General features: G+C 52.8%; 2 protein-coding genes across 4 annotated transcripts in view; both read left to right on the forward strand.

Moving 5' to 3' along the window:
• The window catches only part of LOC123807103 (coronin-7), a 56,080-nt gene extending 46,755 nt beyond the window's left edge, over positions 1-9,325 (forward strand). Inside the window, exons 10-28 of one of the 3 annotated variants that reach the window (XM_045820654.1) lie at positions 177-231; positions 776-833; positions 975-1,120; positions 1,200-1,292; positions 1,454-1,585; positions 2,020-2,179; positions 2,565-2,740; positions 3,478-3,586; positions 3,696-3,782; positions 3,861-4,003; positions 4,077-4,181; positions 4,268-4,353; positions 5,111-5,252; positions 5,354-5,443; positions 6,590-6,706; positions 6,934-7,069; positions 7,471-7,562; positions 8,080-8,166; positions 8,284-9,325. In XM_045820654.1, the coding sequence (XP_045676610.1) occupies positions 177-231; positions 776-833; positions 975-1,120; positions 1,200-1,292; positions 1,454-1,585; positions 2,020-2,179; positions 2,565-2,740; positions 3,478-3,586; positions 3,696-3,782; positions 3,861-4,003; positions 4,077-4,181; positions 4,268-4,353; positions 5,111-5,252; positions 5,354-5,443; positions 6,590-6,706; positions 6,934-7,069; positions 7,471-7,562; positions 8,080-8,166; positions 8,284-8,289 (2,020 nt within the window). In that variant the 3' untranslated portion in view covers positions 8,290-9,325. The remainder of the gene's footprint in view (positions 1-176; positions 232-775; positions 834-974; positions 1,121-1,199; positions 1,293-1,453; positions 1,586-2,019; positions 2,180-2,564; positions 2,741-3,477; positions 3,587-3,695; positions 3,783-3,860; positions 4,004-4,076; positions 4,182-4,267; positions 4,354-5,110; positions 5,253-5,353; positions 5,444-6,589; positions 6,707-6,933; positions 7,070-7,470; positions 7,563-8,079; positions 8,167-8,283) is intronic. The other 2 variants (XM_045820655.1, XM_045820656.1) reach the window with 2 other exon arrangements.
• A 2,025-nt stretch (positions 9,326-11,350) lies between these two features.
• On the forward strand, positions 11,351-18,854 carry PAM16 (presequence translocase associated motor 16). The gene is made up of 5 exons (XM_045820661.1): positions 11,351-11,496; positions 16,854-16,938; positions 17,683-17,819; positions 18,227-18,292; positions 18,693-18,854. The coding sequence occupies exons 1-5, from the start codon at positions 11,494-11,496 to the stop codon at positions 18,777-18,779; spliced, it is 378 nt and encodes a 125-aa protein (XP_045676617.1). The 5' UTR covers positions 11,351-11,493; the 3' UTR covers positions 18,780-18,854.
• Positions 18,855-18,857: the final 3 nt, after the last annotated feature.

Below are 18,857 nucleotides of genomic sequence, written 5' to 3' on the forward strand. Positions count from 1 at the left end.
GGAAAAGAAAGGAGGTCCTGGGGGACCAGCTGGATGCAGCTGGAGGGCCCACATACCCCCAACCACTGTGATGTGTGGCCTGATTTCTTATCTGAGGCCACAAGGCTCACAGACCTCTTACTGCCTTTGGCCACTGGTGGTTGGCTTCACCCTCTGATCAGCTCTCTCCTCCCCAGGCCTCTGATGCCCCTGCTGGACCCAGACTCCGGGCTCCTGGTTCTGGCAGGAAAGGTGAGGGAGAAGATGGAACTACCTACCACCTACCCATGTCCACCCACATCAGGCCCCCAGGGGCTGATGCCTTCACTTGCCAGGCCTGGCCCTAACCTTTGACCTAAGCAGACAGCTGGGAGAGTGGGGAGTGCAGGATGTTACCGTCTGCAGAAAGCAGGGACTAGAACAGGCTGCCCAGCCTCCACCAGTGCCAGGCTGAGTGGCCTCCTGTCAGTGTCCAGGCCTTTGAGTCTCCATCCATAAATGTCAGCTTCATGAGGACAGGCTGAAAATAGAGCAGTGTTATAACGCACACAGTAGGCACTCTGTAAATACTAAACGTGTACTCTGGTGTTTACTGCACACACTCTGATGACAAACAGGTGAAATAAAGTCTACTGAGGGCGCAGCTCGTTGCTTAGCATGCCCCAGTGCCCAGTTGCTGTCTGCTGTGCTGCTGTAGCGCAGGCAGGGAGTGGGAGGGAGAGTTGGTCTGGACCTGGGGCTGCCCCAGGCCAGCAGGGTCTGCCCAGTGAAGGTGCTCAGTCTGGGCTCATTTCAGGGTGGGAGTCAGCTGCACTGCTATGAGGTGGCCCCCCAGCAGTTGGCACTGAGCCCAGGTAAGCTCTTCCTTCCCTCTCCTTCTGTGTTTCATTTTGTTTTGGGGGGATTTTCTCCTCTCCTGGTCTTCCCTTTCCTACCGTTTCCTCCCCTCGCATCCGCTGACCACCCTGACTCTCCTCCCCTGGTGTCCTCAACAGTGACCCAGTGCCTCCTGGAGAGTGTCCTGCGGGGAGCCGCCCTTGTGCCCCGGAGGGCGCTGGATGTCATGGGCTGTGAGGTGCTCCGAGTCCTTCAGCTGAGTGACACAGCCATCATGCCCATCAGCTACCATGTACCCCGCAAGGTGAGGGAGGGCCTGGGTGAGGGGCTGGGAAGGCCTGGGGGATTCGTGCCTTACTAGCCACCTGTCTATCTGTCACCAGGCCGTGGAGTTCTACGAGGACCTGTTCCCTGACACTGCAGGCTGCGTGCCAGCCTCTGAACCTCACAACTGGTGGGCTGGGAGCAACCAGCAGGTAGGGCCAAGGCCTGGCTGGCCACTCTTGATCTCCACTAGCCCCTGGAAGCCCCCCTGACAGTAGCCCCATGCGTGGTCCCACAGCCCAGCTGTGCACTAACTCAGCTGCCCTGTGTCCCCCATATCTTCCCACACCTTAACTGCTGCCTCTTCCCACAGGTGCAGAGGGTCAGCCTCAACCCAGCTCAGCAACCCCACCCCAGCTTCACTTCCAGCCTGGTGCCCCCTGCAGAGCCCTCCTCTGATGCAGCCCAGCCTGCGGAGCCGCCCACAGGCGACAAGGACCCCAGCGTGAGTGGCAGGGCTGCCTGTTTCTCATCACCACAGTGGGAGCCCTGATGGTCTTTTGAACCTTGTCTAGTTGTCAGGCATAAAAGACAGAAAGAACCTTACAGTGTTCTCTAAATTGATCAAACATTTAGTAGAAAGTGAGACTGTCACATAAAATCTAGATGTCTGGCTTTTCTTGAAATAATGGCAGATCTTAACCACCCTTGGCCCACCTGCCCACAAATGCTGGGAGCCAGCAGTTGCCATCTGTTGTCCCCACGGTCTGACCATCACTTCACCCCCCACATTACCCCAGCCCCTGTCAACATCTGCAGTCATGCCCCTTCCCCACATCCCAGAGTGGGGCTCCATGCCCCACTCAGTTTCCCATGGCCTAGGAGGAGGGGCCCAGAGTTGCGATCCCAGCATCCTCTCTCTCTGGCCAACACACCCAGGGGCCTGCAGCTGACCCGGGTGTTTGCCCCCAGGAGGGCTTCTCCTCCCCTCCCAGCTCTCTGATCTCACCATCCACGCCGTCCAGCCTGGGGCCCTCGCTCTCCAGCACCAGTGGTATCGGCACCAGCCCCAGCCAGAGGTCACTGCAGAGCCTTCTGGGTAAGTGGGTGGTGAGGAGGGGAGCTAGCCCTTTCACGCCCAGCCCATCCTGTGTACCCCAGCCCTGTCTCCCCTCCCGATGGGTTCACATGTTCTGTGGTATAAAGTCAGTCTCATCTGGAGGAGGGCAGCCTGGACGTTCCCTGGAGCCCTCGGCTTCCACTGAGATACCTCAAGTTTCATTCCCAGACATCATTCTGGGCAAGTTGTGTTGACTGGACCAGCAGAGGTCTGGGCCTGGGCATGTGCCCTGTGTGACCCTGCAGTAAGGGGAGCAGACAGCCAGGACACTGGGCTGGCCTGGGGTTCTCCTGCAGGGCAGCACAGGTGGAGGATGGTCAGGCAGGGCATCCTCACAAGGCTTTGTGTTCCTGCTACCTGCCAGGCCCCAGTTCCAAATTCCGCCATGCTCAGGGCACTGTCCTACACCGAGACAGCCACATCACCAACCTCAAGGGGCTCAACCTCACCACACCCGGTGAGAGTGACGGCTTCTGTGCCAACCATCTGCGTGTGGCCGTGCCCCTGCTCAGCAGCGGTGGGCAGGTGGCTGTGCTTGAGGTAAGGGCCTCATCCTACTGCAGCTTCCCCCAAGCCCCTGCAGGACACCAAAGGCAATGGGTACCTACACCATTTTTTAAAAGATTTTATTTATTTAAAGATTGTATTTATTTTTTTAGACAGAGGGCATGGGAGGGAGAAAGAAAGGGAGGGAAGCATCAATGTGTGGTTGCCTCTCATGTGCCCCCTGCTGGGGACCTGGCCTGAAACCCTGGCCTGTGTCATGACTGGGAATCGAACCAGTGACTCTTTGGTTTGCGGGCCAATGCTCAATCCACTGAGCCACACCAGCCAGAGCACCAACCTACATTCTTTGAGCACAAATCTTGTGCTAGGCATCCACCCATCATCCTCTTTAATCCTCCCAGCTGTCCCATGTAGGGGTACCACTCTTATCTCCATATTACAGATGAGAGCATTGAGGCACAGAGAGGTTTAGTGACCAGCAGGATCACAAGCTATGTAAGTGGTGGAGCTGGGGGTTTGAACCCAGGCCACCTGAGCCCCAAGCTGGAGTTCTTTCCACCACTCTACACTTATCACCCCCTTTACTTTCTGGGGCCTCGTGTTTGGCATTTAAGGCTCAGAACATGAGGTGGCTGAGGCAGAGAGCTTGGGCCACCCAGCAGTGGGGCATCAGCTGTGGCAGGGGCGGGGGGGCAGAGGGGCGGACATGCTGCTTGCCTTGCAGCTCTACAGGTTACTAATGGGACTCGGGGTGGGGGCACCTCCCACAGCTGCAGAAGCCCGGCCGCCTGCCTGACACGGCACTGCCCACGCTTCAGAATGGGACAGCCGTGACTGATCTGGCCTGGGACCCCTTTAACCCCCACCGCCTTGCCGTGGGTAAGGAGGCTGGGCACTGGGCTTGGGGGAAGGTCCTCGAGTCTTGAATGGGAGCAGAGGGAGTCCAGGTGTCTTGCGCCCAGCAGTAATGAGCCCTTGCTCTCTGCAGCTGGGGAAGATGCCAGAATTCGCCTGTGGCAGGTGCCCCCAGATGGCCTGGAGGAGGTGCTCACCATACCAGAGGCCGTGCTCACAGGTCTGGTGGGCCCTGGTAGGGGAGGGGGCAACAGTGGCTCCTGAGGAGCTTACAACTTCACCCAGGCCCCATCTCTAGGCCACACAGAAAAGATCTACTCTCTGCGCTTCCACCCCCTGGCAGCTGACCTGCTGGCCTCCTCTTCCTATGACCTTACCATTCGAATCTGGGACCTTCAGGCTAGAGTCGAGCGGTTAAGGCTGCTAGGCCACCAGGACCAGGTAGGATAGCTTTGGGGGCAAGTGCCCAGCCACAGGGCAAGAGGCCACCTCTCACCTCTCCACCTGTCCCCAGATATTTGGCTTGGCCTGGAGTCCCAATGGGCAGCAGCTGGCCACTGTCTGCAAGGATGGACGCTTGCGGGTCTATGAGCCCCGGAGTAGTCCTGAGCCCCTGCAGGTAAGCAAGATGGGCGAGATGGGCTCGGAGCAGTCTTCTGGCCCGGTCAGAGGCCTGGCTGGACCTCAAGCGCTGTATTCCAACAGGAAGGCCCAGGGCCAGAGGGGAGCCGTGGAGCCCGCATTGTCTGGGTGTGTGATGGTCACTGTCTACTGGTATCTGGCTTTGACAGGTGAGGACCCAGGAACCACCATCCCAGACTTTGGGAGCCACTTGTGTCCCCCTTCCCCAGATACATATATACCTGTTAGGCATGCAGAAGCTGTTTTCACCCTTCACGTACTGGATGGATGGATGGATGGGAGGGAGGGAATCAACTGAGGGCCCAGAGTCATGAAAGCTGGGCCTACTGCAAGGAGCCCATGCCTGGTGGGGACTGGGTGTCGTGCATGAAACACAAAAGCAAGCCTGCTGGAGAGGGCCAAGGATTGAGCATTTGTCACTTTGGAGGAAGGATCAGATATAGCCTTGTAAGGGGAGGTTTCATATGAACTGGGTCACAAAGGGGCTAGGAACCAGAGGATATCAATTGTGGGTGGACAGGCCAGGAAACTACCCAGTCTGGCCGGAGCAGAGGGCAGAAAACAGAGCCTAGGGAGAAAAGTCCAGATTCAATGGGCCACAGAGGCCACAGAACAGGTGCCAGGGCCAGGACTGGGCTGCCAAGGGTTGGAGGATGTCAGAACGGGACAGTAGTTAGGGAGGAGAAGTTGAGGTGGGACGGCAGATGAGGACACTTGCATTAGGCCAGGCTAGAAGTTCTGAGGGCTACATCACGAAAGAAGATGGGCAGAGGCCTCTCCTCTGGCCCTGAGGCCTTCAAGGCCCTTAACTTGACAAGATAGGGGTTCTTGCTGGAGCCCTTGCCCTGCCCCACACCCCTCCAGCAATATGGACCTGTTTCTGCACACCCCCTCCCCCCTCCACAGCCAAAGTGAGCGCCAGCTACTCTTGTACTCAGCCAAAGCCCTGACTGCTGGCCCTTTGGCAGTGCTGGGGCTGGACGTGGCTCCTTCCACCCTGTTGCCCAGCTATGACCCGGACACTAGACTGGTGCTACTCACAGGCAAGGTAGGCTGGGGTGCACAAGTGGGCATGGTGGGCAAGTGAGACAAGGTCGGGTTAAGGCAGCTTTAGCTGGCCACCTCTCTCCCACTTACCCACCCTGCCAGGGTGACACCCGCGTGTTCCTTTACGAGCTGCTCCCTGAGGCTCCTTTCTTCCTGGAGTGCAACAGCTTCACTTCCCCTGACCCCCACAAGGTGAGCCATCAAGTCCTGTCCCCCTCATCCTCCTTCCCTGGGTGGCACTACATGGCTCCCTCGCCCTCTCGTGGCCATCCAGGGAAGTACAGGGGTGTGTGGGGTGTGCTCAGCAGCTCCCATAAACTCAACCCTTAATAAAAGTTGAACTATATAAAGTTAAGTTATATGAACCTGCAAATAAATTGTATTTAAAGTGAAGGCCATAAATACTCAGTTTGTCATTTTCTAGTTATTTTACCTGATTTTATTTTGTCCCATTGAGGTTATTTACATCTGTCGGATCTGTCCAATGGAAAATACTATTGAGGTGGCCAAAAATCCATTTAGTTTGTTCCATAAAATAAAAGACACATTTTTCATTTTCATCAATAACTTTATTGACTTGGATGTTTTGAGTATGTCAGCCATCTCCCACTATTGGCTTCTAGTGGGTAGACGCCAGGGGTGCTACAAACATCTTCCAATGCATAAGACAGCCTCATAGCAAAGAATTTTTTTTTTTTTGCCAAAATGTCAATAGTACCAAGAAACTTCACAAACCACTTTTGACATGGTCATCAGTCACAGCACCTTCTCCATACTCTGCACAAATCTTTTTCTGCACTTCAGTTGTGTTTTTACCTTTCTTGAAATAATAAAGCATAATATGCCAAAAATGTTGCATATTTTCTTCCATCTTCAATATTAACATGACTACACAAAAAATCCACCAATTTTGATAAGTTTTTTTTAACATACACTGATATAACAGCTCTCACAATACAGTCTAACAAAATTGTTTCGAATGAAGTTAAAGACAGCTAAGCGCTGCTAGAGCCACCTTACATAAAAAATTAAACAAACTTTTTGGCCATCCCAGTAAACAGGGGCATGCTACCGCATATTCCTGCCCACATCTCTGTGCAACAAGTCAGTGACATCAGCCACGGCAGTAGTTTTCAAACTGCAGCAATAGGGAAATACTACAAATCAAGGTGTTTTTCCTCCAGAGAGCCAGTTGTTAAATATGTGCCAGTACACCACTGTCCGGGGATGGGCTCTGGTCCTGGGGGTCCCAAGTGAGGGGTGCTGGCACCCTGGGGATCCAGGTGCCCAGCTGTGAGGTCTGGACTCTGCCCCAGCATGGCTCCCCTACCCCCTCAGGGCTTCGTCCTCCTGCCCAAGACAGAGTGTGATGTGCGTGAAGTAGAGTTTGCCCGATGCCTGCGGCTTCGCCAGACCTCCCTGGAGCCTGTTGCCTTCCGGTTGCCCCGAGTCAGGGTGAGGATGGGGGCCCAGCCTCTCTCAGGGACTTTGAGCCTGACTGCCCTAACACTGTCCTCTCACTGTTTTGGGGGCACCTGTTCCCTTACTTCTCTGAGATTCTGAAACTCATGGAAATTCCAGACTGGGGTTCAGGTCTTACAACGCCCCCCTCCTACTGCTTGCCAGCGTGCCCTGGGCCTCTGGTCATTGTCTTAGACCAGCCCCTTCCTCCCTCCCTGCAGAAAGAGTTCTTCCAAGATGATGTGTTCCCAGACACGGCTGTGAGCTGGGAGCCGGCGCTCAATGCCAAAGCCTGGCTGGGAGGTGCTAACAGACAGCCCCGGCTTCTCAGCCTGCAGCCCCCTGGCATGACCCCAGGTAGGACGAGGGACTGTAGTGGGTAGAAAGCAGGAAGCGGGTGGGGACTCAAGAAAGGGTCAGAAAACAGATCCTCTGTCCCTGCTGGTGTGCAGAAACTTCTGGGGCTCCTAAGAATGGGGTGGCTGCATCTACAGGCTCAGTCTCTAAGCCACTGGAGGATAGAGTTCAGGGTCTGTGTTGTCATCACAAGTCCCCACTCCAAATACACTCACTCACTCACGCACACATGCAGCCTGGTGTTCAGGGCAGGCCTTGTGAAAAGAGGGTTGAGTAGCTATTAATGCCATCTCTGGGAGTCTCTGCCACAGAATCCCCTAGGTGGCTGGGTCCAAAGGCTGGGCAAAGAGCCCCCACCAAAGGGACATTTATGCCTGATGCGTGTCCTTGCTCCACCACAGTGAGCCAGGCCCCCCGTGAAGCCCCTGCCCGGAGGGCTCCATCCTCAGCACTCTACCTGGAAGAGAAGTCAGACCAGCAAAAGAAGGAAGAGGTAGGCATGGGACACGGCTGGCCATGAGGAGGGCACAGGGTCCCCTCAGTTGCTCTTCAGTTCTCTAGCCCAACCCAGACTGGGACAGGAGCCAGTGTCATACCCCTCTCAGTTGAAGAGCTTGCTGGGGAGACCTTCCAGAGTGCTGAAGTTGACTGCTGCCCCCCCCATGAGACACGGAACTTGGGAAGTCAGGGCAGAGAAAGGCCCTGTGTTGGCCTGTCCCAACCTAACCAGAACCAGAGGTTTTGGACCCAAGTGCATTTGGGACCCTGGTGCACACTTGAGCCTCTGAGGCAAAGTTCAGGGATAGCTAGCTGCCTTGTGACTCCAGTGCTGTGTGTCACAATCTGTCTGCCTCTGACTCCCCAGCTCTGTAGAGCTGTCTTTTTCAATGGAAACTGTCCACTTTAATGAAAATGGCTCTTTCACAACCTTGATGAGGTTTAAAGTGGGGTCTGACATTCCTGGGGTCAAAGTCCTATTCCCTTCTTACCTCTTCTGTCTACTCTCCCAGCTGCTGAATGCCATGGTGGCAAAGCTGGGGAATCGGGAGGACCCACTCCCCCAGGACTCCTTCGAAGGTGTGGACGAGGACGAGTGGGTGAGTGAATGAGTGGCCCTGGCATCCCATCCCTCCCCTGCTCACCCCTGCAGCATGTGCCACCTCCCTTACCCACGCCCCCTCAACTCCCTCTCACTTCTTGGTTTATCTTCCTAGGACTAGTCTGCCCACTAAGCCACCTCTGGTCTCACCTGCCGTTGCCACCTTCTAGAACCACCTAGTGCCCCTGCACACCTCATATCTTACCCTCAAACTGGAAGGCACATCTTGGCTCTGGCAAAACTCATCCCAGAAGCCCTGGCTTTCCTTGGGCCTTGGGCACATCCATGTCTTCTGGGTCCTGCTAAAACACCCATGGATTATCTGCACCTCTGCTTTCTCCGGTACTGCCCACTTCTCCTCAGCTGCCTGCTAGCATGTGGATCCAGAAGCATGGGGGTGGGATGAGGCGGGCAGCCAGTAGCATGTCCCTGGGCAGGCCCTGGGCTCCCTGTCTCCCTACTCTGACCTGAGCTGCCTTCACCTAGCACCTTCAGTTATTACATGCCACCTCATCTTGCCTGCTATCCCACTCTGGCCAAAGGCCTTGGGGGCTGGCCCCCTGCCAGGCCATTTGGAGTAGCATCAGTGTCAGAGGTCTGGGAACAGTCACCCTGTTCCCCAGGCTCGAAGCAGGAGAAGGCAGCATCATAGGCTGGTGGCCTGATTAAGGGGGTATGAGCCCTACAGGGGCTGGCCTGCATATGCCTGGAATAATTTCAACAATTAAACTTTTCTATGCTGGCCACCTCTTGTGCTGCTGTGGTCTCTAGGCTTGCTGGGAAGGGAAGGGGACAGGAGTCTATACTGAGGGTTCCCCCTGATCCTAGGCTCATTTTGCTTTCAAGGCCATCTCAGCTACATCCTCCTCAGAGTTCATTCATTCATCTAACACAGAGGCATTCAGCAGTGCTCTGGATTATAGATACTGTAAAATAGATGGGGTTGACATGAGCCTCTCAAGGTACTTATTATAGTCGTATTATGCAGGGGAGCCAGACTGTGCAACTAAGCAAATAGAACTGTAAAGAAGATAACTTAGCCCTGGCTGGTGTAGCTCAGTGGATTGAGAGTGGGCCTGTGAACCAGAGGGTCGTCGCCAGCTGGATCCCCAGTCAGGGCACATGCCTGGGTTGTGGGCCAGGTCCCCGGTAGATCGTGTTTGAGAGGCAACCACACATTGATGTTTTTCTCCCTCTCTTTCTCCTTCCCTTCCCCTCTCTCTAAAAATAAATAAATGAAAACTTTAAAAAAGAAGATAAGTTATGTGGAAGGGAACAACTGGGATGCAGGGGGAATAAGGTGTTCATGGCCTGAGAAGGTGACATTTAAGCTGGGAGCTAAGACCTAAAAGCCGAGAAGCCACAGAGAGAGCTGTGAGAATGTTTCATACAAAGGGGAGAGTGTCCTGGGTGCTGAGAGAAGAAAGAATTTGGAGAGTTGGAGGAAGGGAAAGAAGGGCCGTGGTCCTTAATAGCACAAAGCAACCTAACTTTCATTCATTCAGCAAACATTCGGTAGTTGCCTTTCATGTATCAGCCACTCTTCAGGTGCAGAGCTCCAAGAGTGAAGAAAAGAGATAAAAGTATCTACTAGGAATCCACATTCTAGTGGGAGGAAAGAGATTATAGACAATAAACATAAAAATAAATAAATGATATATGGTAGAAGATGATAACAGCTTTGGAGAAAAAGGGGATTAAGAATGGAGGTTTGGCCCTGGCTGGGTAGCTCAGTTGATCAGAGCATTGTCCCAATACTCCAAGGTTCTGGGTTCTCTCCCTGGTCAGGGCACATACAAGAATCAACCAATGAATGCATAAATAAGTGGAACAACAAATCAATTTTTTCCCTGTCTTTCTCTCTAAAATCAATAAATAAAAGTTTTTTAAAGAATGGAGGTTTAAGCCAGACACAAAAGGCCACATATATTATTATTTCATTTACATGAAACTTCTAAAACAGACAAATCCATAGAGACAGAATGGATTCTTGGTCACAAGGTCATGAGGGGAAAATGGGAGGTGACTACTAATGGGTAGCGAGTTTTTCTTTGGTGGGGTGGTGGTAAAAATATTCTGGAGCTAGTAACTCTGTGAATATACTAAAAAGTGAAACTGGAAAAGTCAGCATTTCATGCTGCCTGTCACAATCAGAACCAGTAAGTAGAGGCAAGGATTGGATCTTTAAGGGTGTTTTATTCAGATGCCAGTGATCTGAGAAGATGGTTGGTTATGTACCCTAAAAACTGGCTTAAAATCTCATCCCAAGCCAACCTTTTTATAGGGAGAAGGAAAGGGTTTGTAAGGGGTTTGGGAAAAGTTAATCAGATAAGAGTTGCAGTCCAGAGGTGATTTTCCAGCATTTATCTCCTCATCAATAATTTTTTATCTGCTTCAAGGATGTTCCCTCCTCAGAACTCAATGGCTCAAATACTGGGGCACAAAGGTTGACTTGCTTGTCGACCTTCTGGAGTCACTTAGGCCATGCATACCAGTTCCTGGAATAATAGCTTTCCATATGCATTACTCACTTAAGCCTATTGACTATAACTGAAGCTAAAATATTTAACTCGAGTTCTCCTATCAAAGCACTGAATTGTACACTTAAAAAGGATGAATCGTACGGTGTGTGAATTATATCTCAATAAATCCATTATTTAAAACATTGGGAAGATGGGGGAGGAGAGTATAGGGGGACTAAATGGTAATAGAAAAAATATAATAAATACATTAAAATAATAAAAAAAAAGTTGACAGGGGTCAGGGTGGCCCTCATTGAGAAGGGGACATTTGAGCAAAGACTTGAAAGAAGAGGGAATGAGCTCTCCTTCGTAGAAAATAGGAACCTGGAACGAAGCCTATTTGTAAGTTTTTCTCAAATATTTGTGAGAATTTATCATCACACTTCTGTTCGTGAGGTGTTATGTTTATTGCATATATTTTAGTTCTACACATTTTGGCAAAATCAAGGGAAGAAATTGCCCCACACATGACCGATTTATTCAGCGTCACCTGGTGCACCAGGTCAAGCACGAGGGCCAGCGTGGTTACTGCAACAGCAAGTCACACGTCCCGCGTTATCTTTGGAGTCGGAGTCCGAGTCCGAGAAAGGACTCGCCCCCAGCTCCGCCCACGTTTTACGTGTAACCAACGACACTCCGCCCCTATGGGTCGGGGCTACGCGCATGCCCAGCGCGGCGTCACGCAAGCGCTCTCTGCAGCTTCCCTTGACCTTTGACCCGCCGGCCGCCCTTGAGCCCGGGCCCGGGGCCTTGGGAGCCGGAGCCGGAGCTGGAGCAGGTTCCCCTGAGGTAGAGCGGCCGCTATGGTGAGGCCTGAATTTGGAGCAGCCCGGGGAAGGGGAAGCCGTCTCGGGCCCGGGGTGGGGGCGGCGAGTTCCAGCTGGGCTGCAGGCACCGCGTTCCCCTTACGTGCCTGGCGGGGAGCGGGGTCGAGGGCGAACCTAGGCGGGCGCTGGCGGCCTCGGAACCGGGGAGAGCCGACAGGCTGGAAGGCAGGGCGGGCCTGGCTGGCAGGGAAATGACCAACAGATGTGATCGCCATGTGCGCCAGCCCATGTGTGAGCAGCCCGAGGTCGAGTCTAACTCGGCACACGAGCCCCTGCTGTGTCCCGGAGCTAGTTGATGCTGTCTCCCTATTGCCCTCATTTGAAAGCTGGGAAAACGGGCTCTGAGGCTTTTCCCAGTAGAGAGGCAGAACTGGCTGGCAGGTCCTGCGACACTGAAAACTGAGCGTTTCTGCGGTACCACTGATACCTAGAGCCAGTCCACAGACCTGGGCCACACTGGCGGTGTCATGTCACTTGGGGTCCCTTTAAAAATGCAGTGTCCTTAACTCTACCCCCAGAGGTTCTGTGTATGTAAGTTCCCCAAAGGATTGCTTCAGGGTTTGAGAAGCCACTTCTTAACTGACAGTGATAAAGACAACGTAAGAGCTTAAGCTCTATGTAGACTTTTAATTCTTACAAAGTCAGTGCTCTCACTGTCCCCATTAAAGTCACAAGTGTCAGAGACATCTGGAGTCCAGCTCCTGTATCTTGAGACTCCACGTTTCCCACCACATTATTTTTGCCTTGTAGTAGCCACTGCCATTTGTTGAGGTCCTATGATGAGCCCTCATTGACTGGGTCCTTCACACCCACTCCCACATGTAAGGTTGAGTAAAATGTGGCACTGGAGGAGTTTGTATCCCATAGGAGAAGGCAGGTCAGTCCGTAAATTAAAACAGTATATTGCTAGGAAAAGACCGAGTGCCATGGAAAGGTAGAAATAGGAGGAGTCTGGGTAGGTTTCCCTGGGGGATGGGAGTGACATGACTAAGTCTTGAAGGCTGTTGGGTTTTGACAGTATCAGAACAGAAGAGAGGATATTCAAGGCTAAGGGGTATGGAGTTCTTTTTGGGGAGGTTGATGAAAATGTTCTGGAAGTAGTGGTGATAGTTGAACAGCCCTGTGAATACACTTAAAAAGTACTGAATTATGCACTTTTGAATAGTGACTTATATGGCATGTGAATTCAGAGCTGCAGAGATATCCGACAAAGAAGTAGGGAAGCCCTGGCTGGTGTGGCTCAGCGGATTGAGTACCAGCCTGTGAACCAAAAGGTCGCTGGTTTGACTCCCAGTCAAGGAAATGCCTGAGTCGCAGGCCAGGTCTCCAGTTTGAGGGTGTTTGAGAGGCAACAGATTGATGTTTCTCTCACAGGTAGATGTTTCTGTGTTTCTCACCCTCTCTCCCTCCCTTCCCCTCTCTCTGAAAGTAAATAAGTAAAATCTTAAAAAAAAAAAAGTCGGAAGCTGATCTCGGAGTAGATAGATGGTGGAGAGAGGTGATGGGAGAAGAAACGAGACAAGCCATTTGTAGCTGGACAGGGCTGGGGAGTGGACTGAGTTTTCAGGCTGTGGTGGTGGCGAGTTGTGTGTATTGTGGGCGGATGGCTAGAACTCTGCTTCAGAAGAGGGAGTGGAAGGCATTTGGGAGTGCTGTCTGGGTGCTTAGATATTGTGAGACTTCAGTTTGGCCACAGCAGAGCTGATGGTGACTTGGTTAAGTAAGTGTCACATTCATTCAAATATGAATCAGGCACCTGTTGTGTCAGCCAAAGGCTGGGCCTGCACATGCCATGACAGATACAACAATTGTGGTCCTGACCTCTTTCCTGCCTAGTTTTGATACCAGCAGCTGTTTGCAGGGGTCCGGCTTGAATGAAGCCCCCTATGTATCTCCATGCACCCATGAGAGAAGGGGGTGAATCTCAGTGGCTGTCTATGCCCACCAGCCTGAGGGCCAGGAACTGTGCCTTAAAGGAAGCATTGCACATCGGTTTGTCTGAAAGCCAGGCTCCCTTCTTGATGCAATTAATGTTGGATGAACCACATTCCTGAGTGCTCCCCAACCTCCACACTACTGCCTTCCTTTGAACCAGCGAGGGGCTGTGGCCCTGCATTAGGCCACAGTACTCCCCACATGAGAAAGCATGTGTGCTGTCCACAGTGGGTCCCAGGCCTGGAGTTCTGTGGCTCTGACCTCTGCTTCTTGACTGTTATTTTGGCCTGAAGTTGGATGCTGTGCCAGCCAGCTGCTCTGGCAGAGGGTCTTTAGGCCTAAGTGTCACTCTGGACCATGGGATGATTTAGAGCTTTCTGGGAGAGGTCTCAGCCAGTGGCTGTCTTCATCATCTGTGGTAGATACAGCTGGCAGCGCTCTGCTCCCCATTGAATCCTCAGTGCTGAGCATAGTTGATGCACAACTGGTGCTCAGCGGGTGTCTGGCTACTGAAATGGTGGGTGAAAGGCTTGGCTACACCATTCAACACCAAATAGGATCTGGTTGGGAAGCAAAGGCAGCTGTTGGCTGCTCTGGACCTGCCACTGTCTGTCTTCTTGTTCTTAAGTGCATTGCCTCCTGAGGGCCTTACAGCTCTCCTGTGAGCAGGATATTGTTCTCCCCACTTTGCAGATCCGAGCACTGAAATTCAGAGGGGTTGAGTAATTTGCCCAGGGCTATACAGCTAACCAGAAGCAAAGCTGGGATTCCAGATTGTGTCAATTCAAGGCAATTGTGTCCCAATTCGAAGGCAGCATTCTCACTTTTCTTCTACTCTGCTTCTGAGACCCCTGGGAATATGGCCCTGCTCTTTGTAGCCTCCTCCCCTCCATAATCACAGAATCTATCAAATGAGCTGCTTTATTGGGAGAAGCTTTGTTACTCCCTAGTAACTGGTCACTGTCAAGTTTTGTGAAACAAAGAATAGTAATAAATGAAAACCAACATTTATTGAGCACCTACAGTGTCATCAGACTCTGAGCCAGGCACTTTACAAACATTACCCCATTTCATCCTTAGGGCAGCCCCATTGTTGGTGAGGGAGGAACCCAAGGCTCAGGGAGGTTGAGAACTTGTCCAGGGCTCACAGCTGGGATTTGCATGCAGGTGATCCAAAGCTTGCCTGTGTAACTGCTATACCATACTGCCTCCCCTGGGAGATGGCTCTCACAGGAACCTTGGTAGCCTCAATTGGCAGCTCCCTTGGCCAGAGTGGCCTCTGAAACTTTGCAGGCCAGCCCGGCCTTCCCTGCAGCCATAGAGCTCTGGCAACAGGAACCATGGGCCCACCATGCCACTTGGTTTGAAGCCTGCAGGGGATAGTTGGGGGAGATGCCCAGTTACAGCCTCGTTCTTAACGTTCATTATTTAGCAACAGTTACCATGCTGGGCAGAGAGGTAAACCAGTAAGTACAAGGTGGTACGATGGGGTTGCACTAAGGCATGTGGCAGCAGAAGAAGGTATGTTCTGAGGGTTGGTGTGCCAGGCCAAGGGAACCTGCTGGAGTCACCTAGTGGCCTGTAAGCCTCTGTCACTCACACAGGACCTGCAGTTTATCCCAAAGCCTCCTGTCCCATTTGAGAGTGGCTTTAGGCAGGGTTGGTGGGGGGGTCAGGTGAGGCTTCCCAGTCAGCAGTGTGTCCATCATTTGTCTTCACACCTGCAAGACAGCCCTGTCCTCTTCTCTGAGCTTTGGTTTCTGATGTGAAATACTGGACTTATGAAATTGAAATTTCTACACTTGTGAAGTCCAAACCCACTTCCATTTATTACAGAAATTCCCGACAATAGCCCAGAATCATGCCCTGCTCCATCCACTAGGGAAGAGCAGGTTTGTTGGAGGCCAGACAAAGCCAGTTCTCAGTGTGGATTCCACTGGAATCTGGAGAGACCCTGTTTGGCCTCAGGGTTGGGTCCTTGCTCCTTGTTAGGTAGTTTTGTCGCCCTCCCTGCACATCCCAGCACCCTGTGTGAAGTGGGCAGCCTGGGGATGCCATGACTTACAGCGCTGGCTTTGGGGTTCCTGCCCACCTTCCTGAGTACTAGCTGTGTGTCCCTGGGCTGGTCACTAAACACCTCTGTGCCTCAGTGTCTTTTTCTTTCTCTTTTTTACTTTTTTGATTGTGTTGCTTTTTATGCCTCAGTATCTTGAGTTGTTGGGGCTAAATAGAATGTTTTTGGCATAGTGCCTGGCATCCTGGCTCAGTTGATACTTGTTGACTGATAGGAAATCTAATGACAGAAAAATACAAAGAACAAGGGAAACCACTTGGACATGCCCTGTGCGTTCTCTATGCGCCCGACTTTGTACCGTCTCATTCACACGGTCATTTTCACATGTGCTGGCTGTACCTGATCTCCCTTCACAGTGAGATCTGCACATTGGCCCATCTCAGCCTCTTTCCTGGTCTCCCACTGCAAGTTCCCTAGGCAGGTCCTGGCTGCCGCCCAGACATTTCTTGTGCTTTCTCCCAGTTTTGGCTCCCTCTGGTCCCTCTGCCTAGTGAACCCCAATGTTCTTGTCATAATTCTACCTGCCCTTCAAAACCCATCGCAGTAGAAATGCCACTGTCTTCCATTGCCTCTCCGTGCCTCTGGTCACACACACTTAATGAGACTTCCTGCTTGCCTCTCTGGCGCATGGAACCACGTGGTCTTGGAGTAGGAGACTGCTGTGTGGTGCTGCCATGCATGGACGATTTCTTCATGAGGCCTGGTGGGTGTGGGGGCTCAAGGAAGGGGGCCGGTGGATCGTCTGAGCGCTGCCTCTCAGGGAGTGGGCAAATGCAAGAGCCAGTGGTGGAACATGTCCTGCTCTTCCTCACCGCCTGGTCCTTGATATGTTTATGGAAGTGCCTGCCTTGTGGGCGTTTCGCTGTTTTGTTGTGTGGAATGGAGTGCATTGAATAGTGTTGGGGGAATTAGAGTGGCTCTGACTCTTCTCACCAGTGGAAAGAAGGTTGGACCAGCTGATATCAGAAGCACAGAAGGCGCCCTCGTTGGCTCTGATGGCAAACTGAGTGAGTAGCGAGTCTGGGACTGGCCCCTGGTCCTGGCTCCAGGCCACAGTATTATTCCTGAAGCCAGTGGCTTCTGTGTCCTGCAGCCATTAGCCTTGGTTGTCTGCCTCTGGGGACTCATTCAGGTTTACCCACTTACCTGCTGTCTCAGGAGCAGCTGAAGCCACCCACAGAAGCTGTTCATTAGAGAAGGGAGACTGTGGCTGCTACTCTGTGCTTTATTATCTCAACTCTCTAGAGGCCTTACCACTCTGCAGCCCTTTCCAGGTACCATCTCTAGGGGCTGCCACCTGCTAACCAGATGCCTGTTTTGCCCACAGGCCAAGTACCTGGCCCAGATCATTGTGATGGGGGCACAGGTGGTGGGCAGGGCCTTTGCCCGGGCCCTGCGGCAGGAGTTTGCAGGTAAGCTTCGCCCGCCTGTTTCCCCTTGGGGTGGGAGCTTCCATAGCTACAGGCCCAGGGCCCATGCTGGTTATGAATGTAGGAACTGCCTGTGGGCTGGGGTTCTGACAGCTTGGGTGGCCTGAGGCACTTCCTATGGTGTGGGGGCGATGCTGGACTCGGGGACATTCCCGTAGAAGAGAGTCCTGGTTGACATGAGCATCCAGGAAGGAGCTGGCTGCTTTTAAGGCAGAGTCCGGTAATTACAGCACAGACTAATTGGCTTGCAAAGCCTAAAATACTTACTCTCTGACTCTAAGAAAAAGTGTGCTGACTTCTGAATCTAGGGTCACTGAAAGGGGAGTGATCACCAAAGGCAGCCTGCTTTGGTGGCCCAGGCAACCGAAGGCCAGCTATTGCTGTCTTCTTCCACCCACAACTTTGCTTCCCTTAGTAGCCTGAAGATCCCCACCTTTCTGTGTGCCTGGATGAGGGGGCAATGGAGAAAAGAGGGACAGGGTAATATTGTGGTCTAGGCTGTGGACTAAGCTCCAGGTTTCGTGATCAGACCCTGCCCACCAGTGTAGCAAATCTGTCCTCACTTCACTATTCCCCCAAAACAAACCATTCCTGGAGAAATACCCTCTGGCCATTTTTGCTTTGTCTCTTCTCCCATGCCACCTGGTAGGGGTGAGCCACCCACATGGAAGGCCAGGGGAGCTCTGGGCTGCTGGGGGCTGAGCACTAACCTGCACATTCACACAGCCAGCCGGGCCGCAGCTGATGCCCGGGGACGTGCCGGACACCAGTCTGCAGCTGCCTCTAACCTCTCTGGCCTCAGCCTCCAGGAGGCACAGCAGATCCTCAATGTCTCCAAGCTGAACCCCAAGGATATCCAGAAGGTGAGACTACTGGGCTAGCTCTGAGAGAAGCAGGCCAGAAGTAGGGGGGCAGGTCAGCAGTATAGGGAAGAGTAAAGGAGGCCTAGCAGGAAGAGGTGGGGTAGAGGCTTTGGCTGCAGCCAGCTGGGACTCCAGCTTGTGGGAGCCAATGTCCCTTGTTAGTTTATAGGTGCAAGACAGGCAGGAGCATAGGCATAGAGCTGTTGGTAATAGCAGCCAAACCCCTTTCTCTGTGGGTATCTGTCCACCTCTCTGCCCCTTAGGGTTGCAGCAACTTCCTGTGTAGAGTTCCAGGCATACAGGGTGGAGGGGTCGAGCCCTTTCGTTTTCCTTCTTTGTCATCCTAGCTTCCCCTGCCTCTATAACTCAGAGACTGCACACCTCTCATCATCTCCCCTCCTCTGCAGAATTATGAACACCTATTCAAGGTGAATGATAAATCTGTGGGCGGCTCCTTCTACCTGCAGTCAAAGGTGAGTGGTTTTTGCTGCTGGGAGGATAGTAAGCCATGTTCCTGGCACTTCAGATCTCGGTAGGTAGAAAGGTACGTGGGCCTTTCCCTGGTGCCCAACCTCAGGGAGGGCCCCTAAACTCACTCCTCCTGGCTGCCTCAGGTGTCAGGCTCTGTCAGCCTAAAAAGCAGACCTCCCAACAGCCATGGCTTTGAGAGAAGAGGACTGCTGGCTGGTGGGTTGCTGGAAGCCACTCATCCCAGGTGACAGCCCACAGGTGTCCTGGGCTGTTTGCCTTGGGGGAGCCCCAGGCCACCTTTTCTCACCTTGGCACTGGACCTGCCTGGTCTAGGATGCACAGTTGGAACTGGACTGTCTGTTGCAGGCCACCCTACCTAGCTGTTTGTAATTCCTTCCCCAGGTGGTCCGGGCAAAGGAGCGCCTTGAGGAGGAACTCCGAATCCAGGCCCAGGAGGACAGAGAGAAAGAGCAGAGGCCCCAGACGTGACTACTTGGCTCCTCCTGCCCCACTCCACCCACCACCTCTAATTTATAGTTTGGTAATAAATGTCTTTTCCATGTTTCT

This window comes from Phyllostomus hastatus, unplaced genomic scaffold, assembly GCF_019186645.2.
Source record: "Phyllostomus hastatus isolate PE091 unplaced genomic scaffold, TTU_PhHast_1.1 phas_scaffold_442, whole genome shotgun sequence".
In the NCBI taxonomy this organism is placed as follows: Eukaryota; Metazoa; Chordata; class Mammalia; order Chiroptera; family Phyllostomidae; genus Phyllostomus; species Phyllostomus hastatus.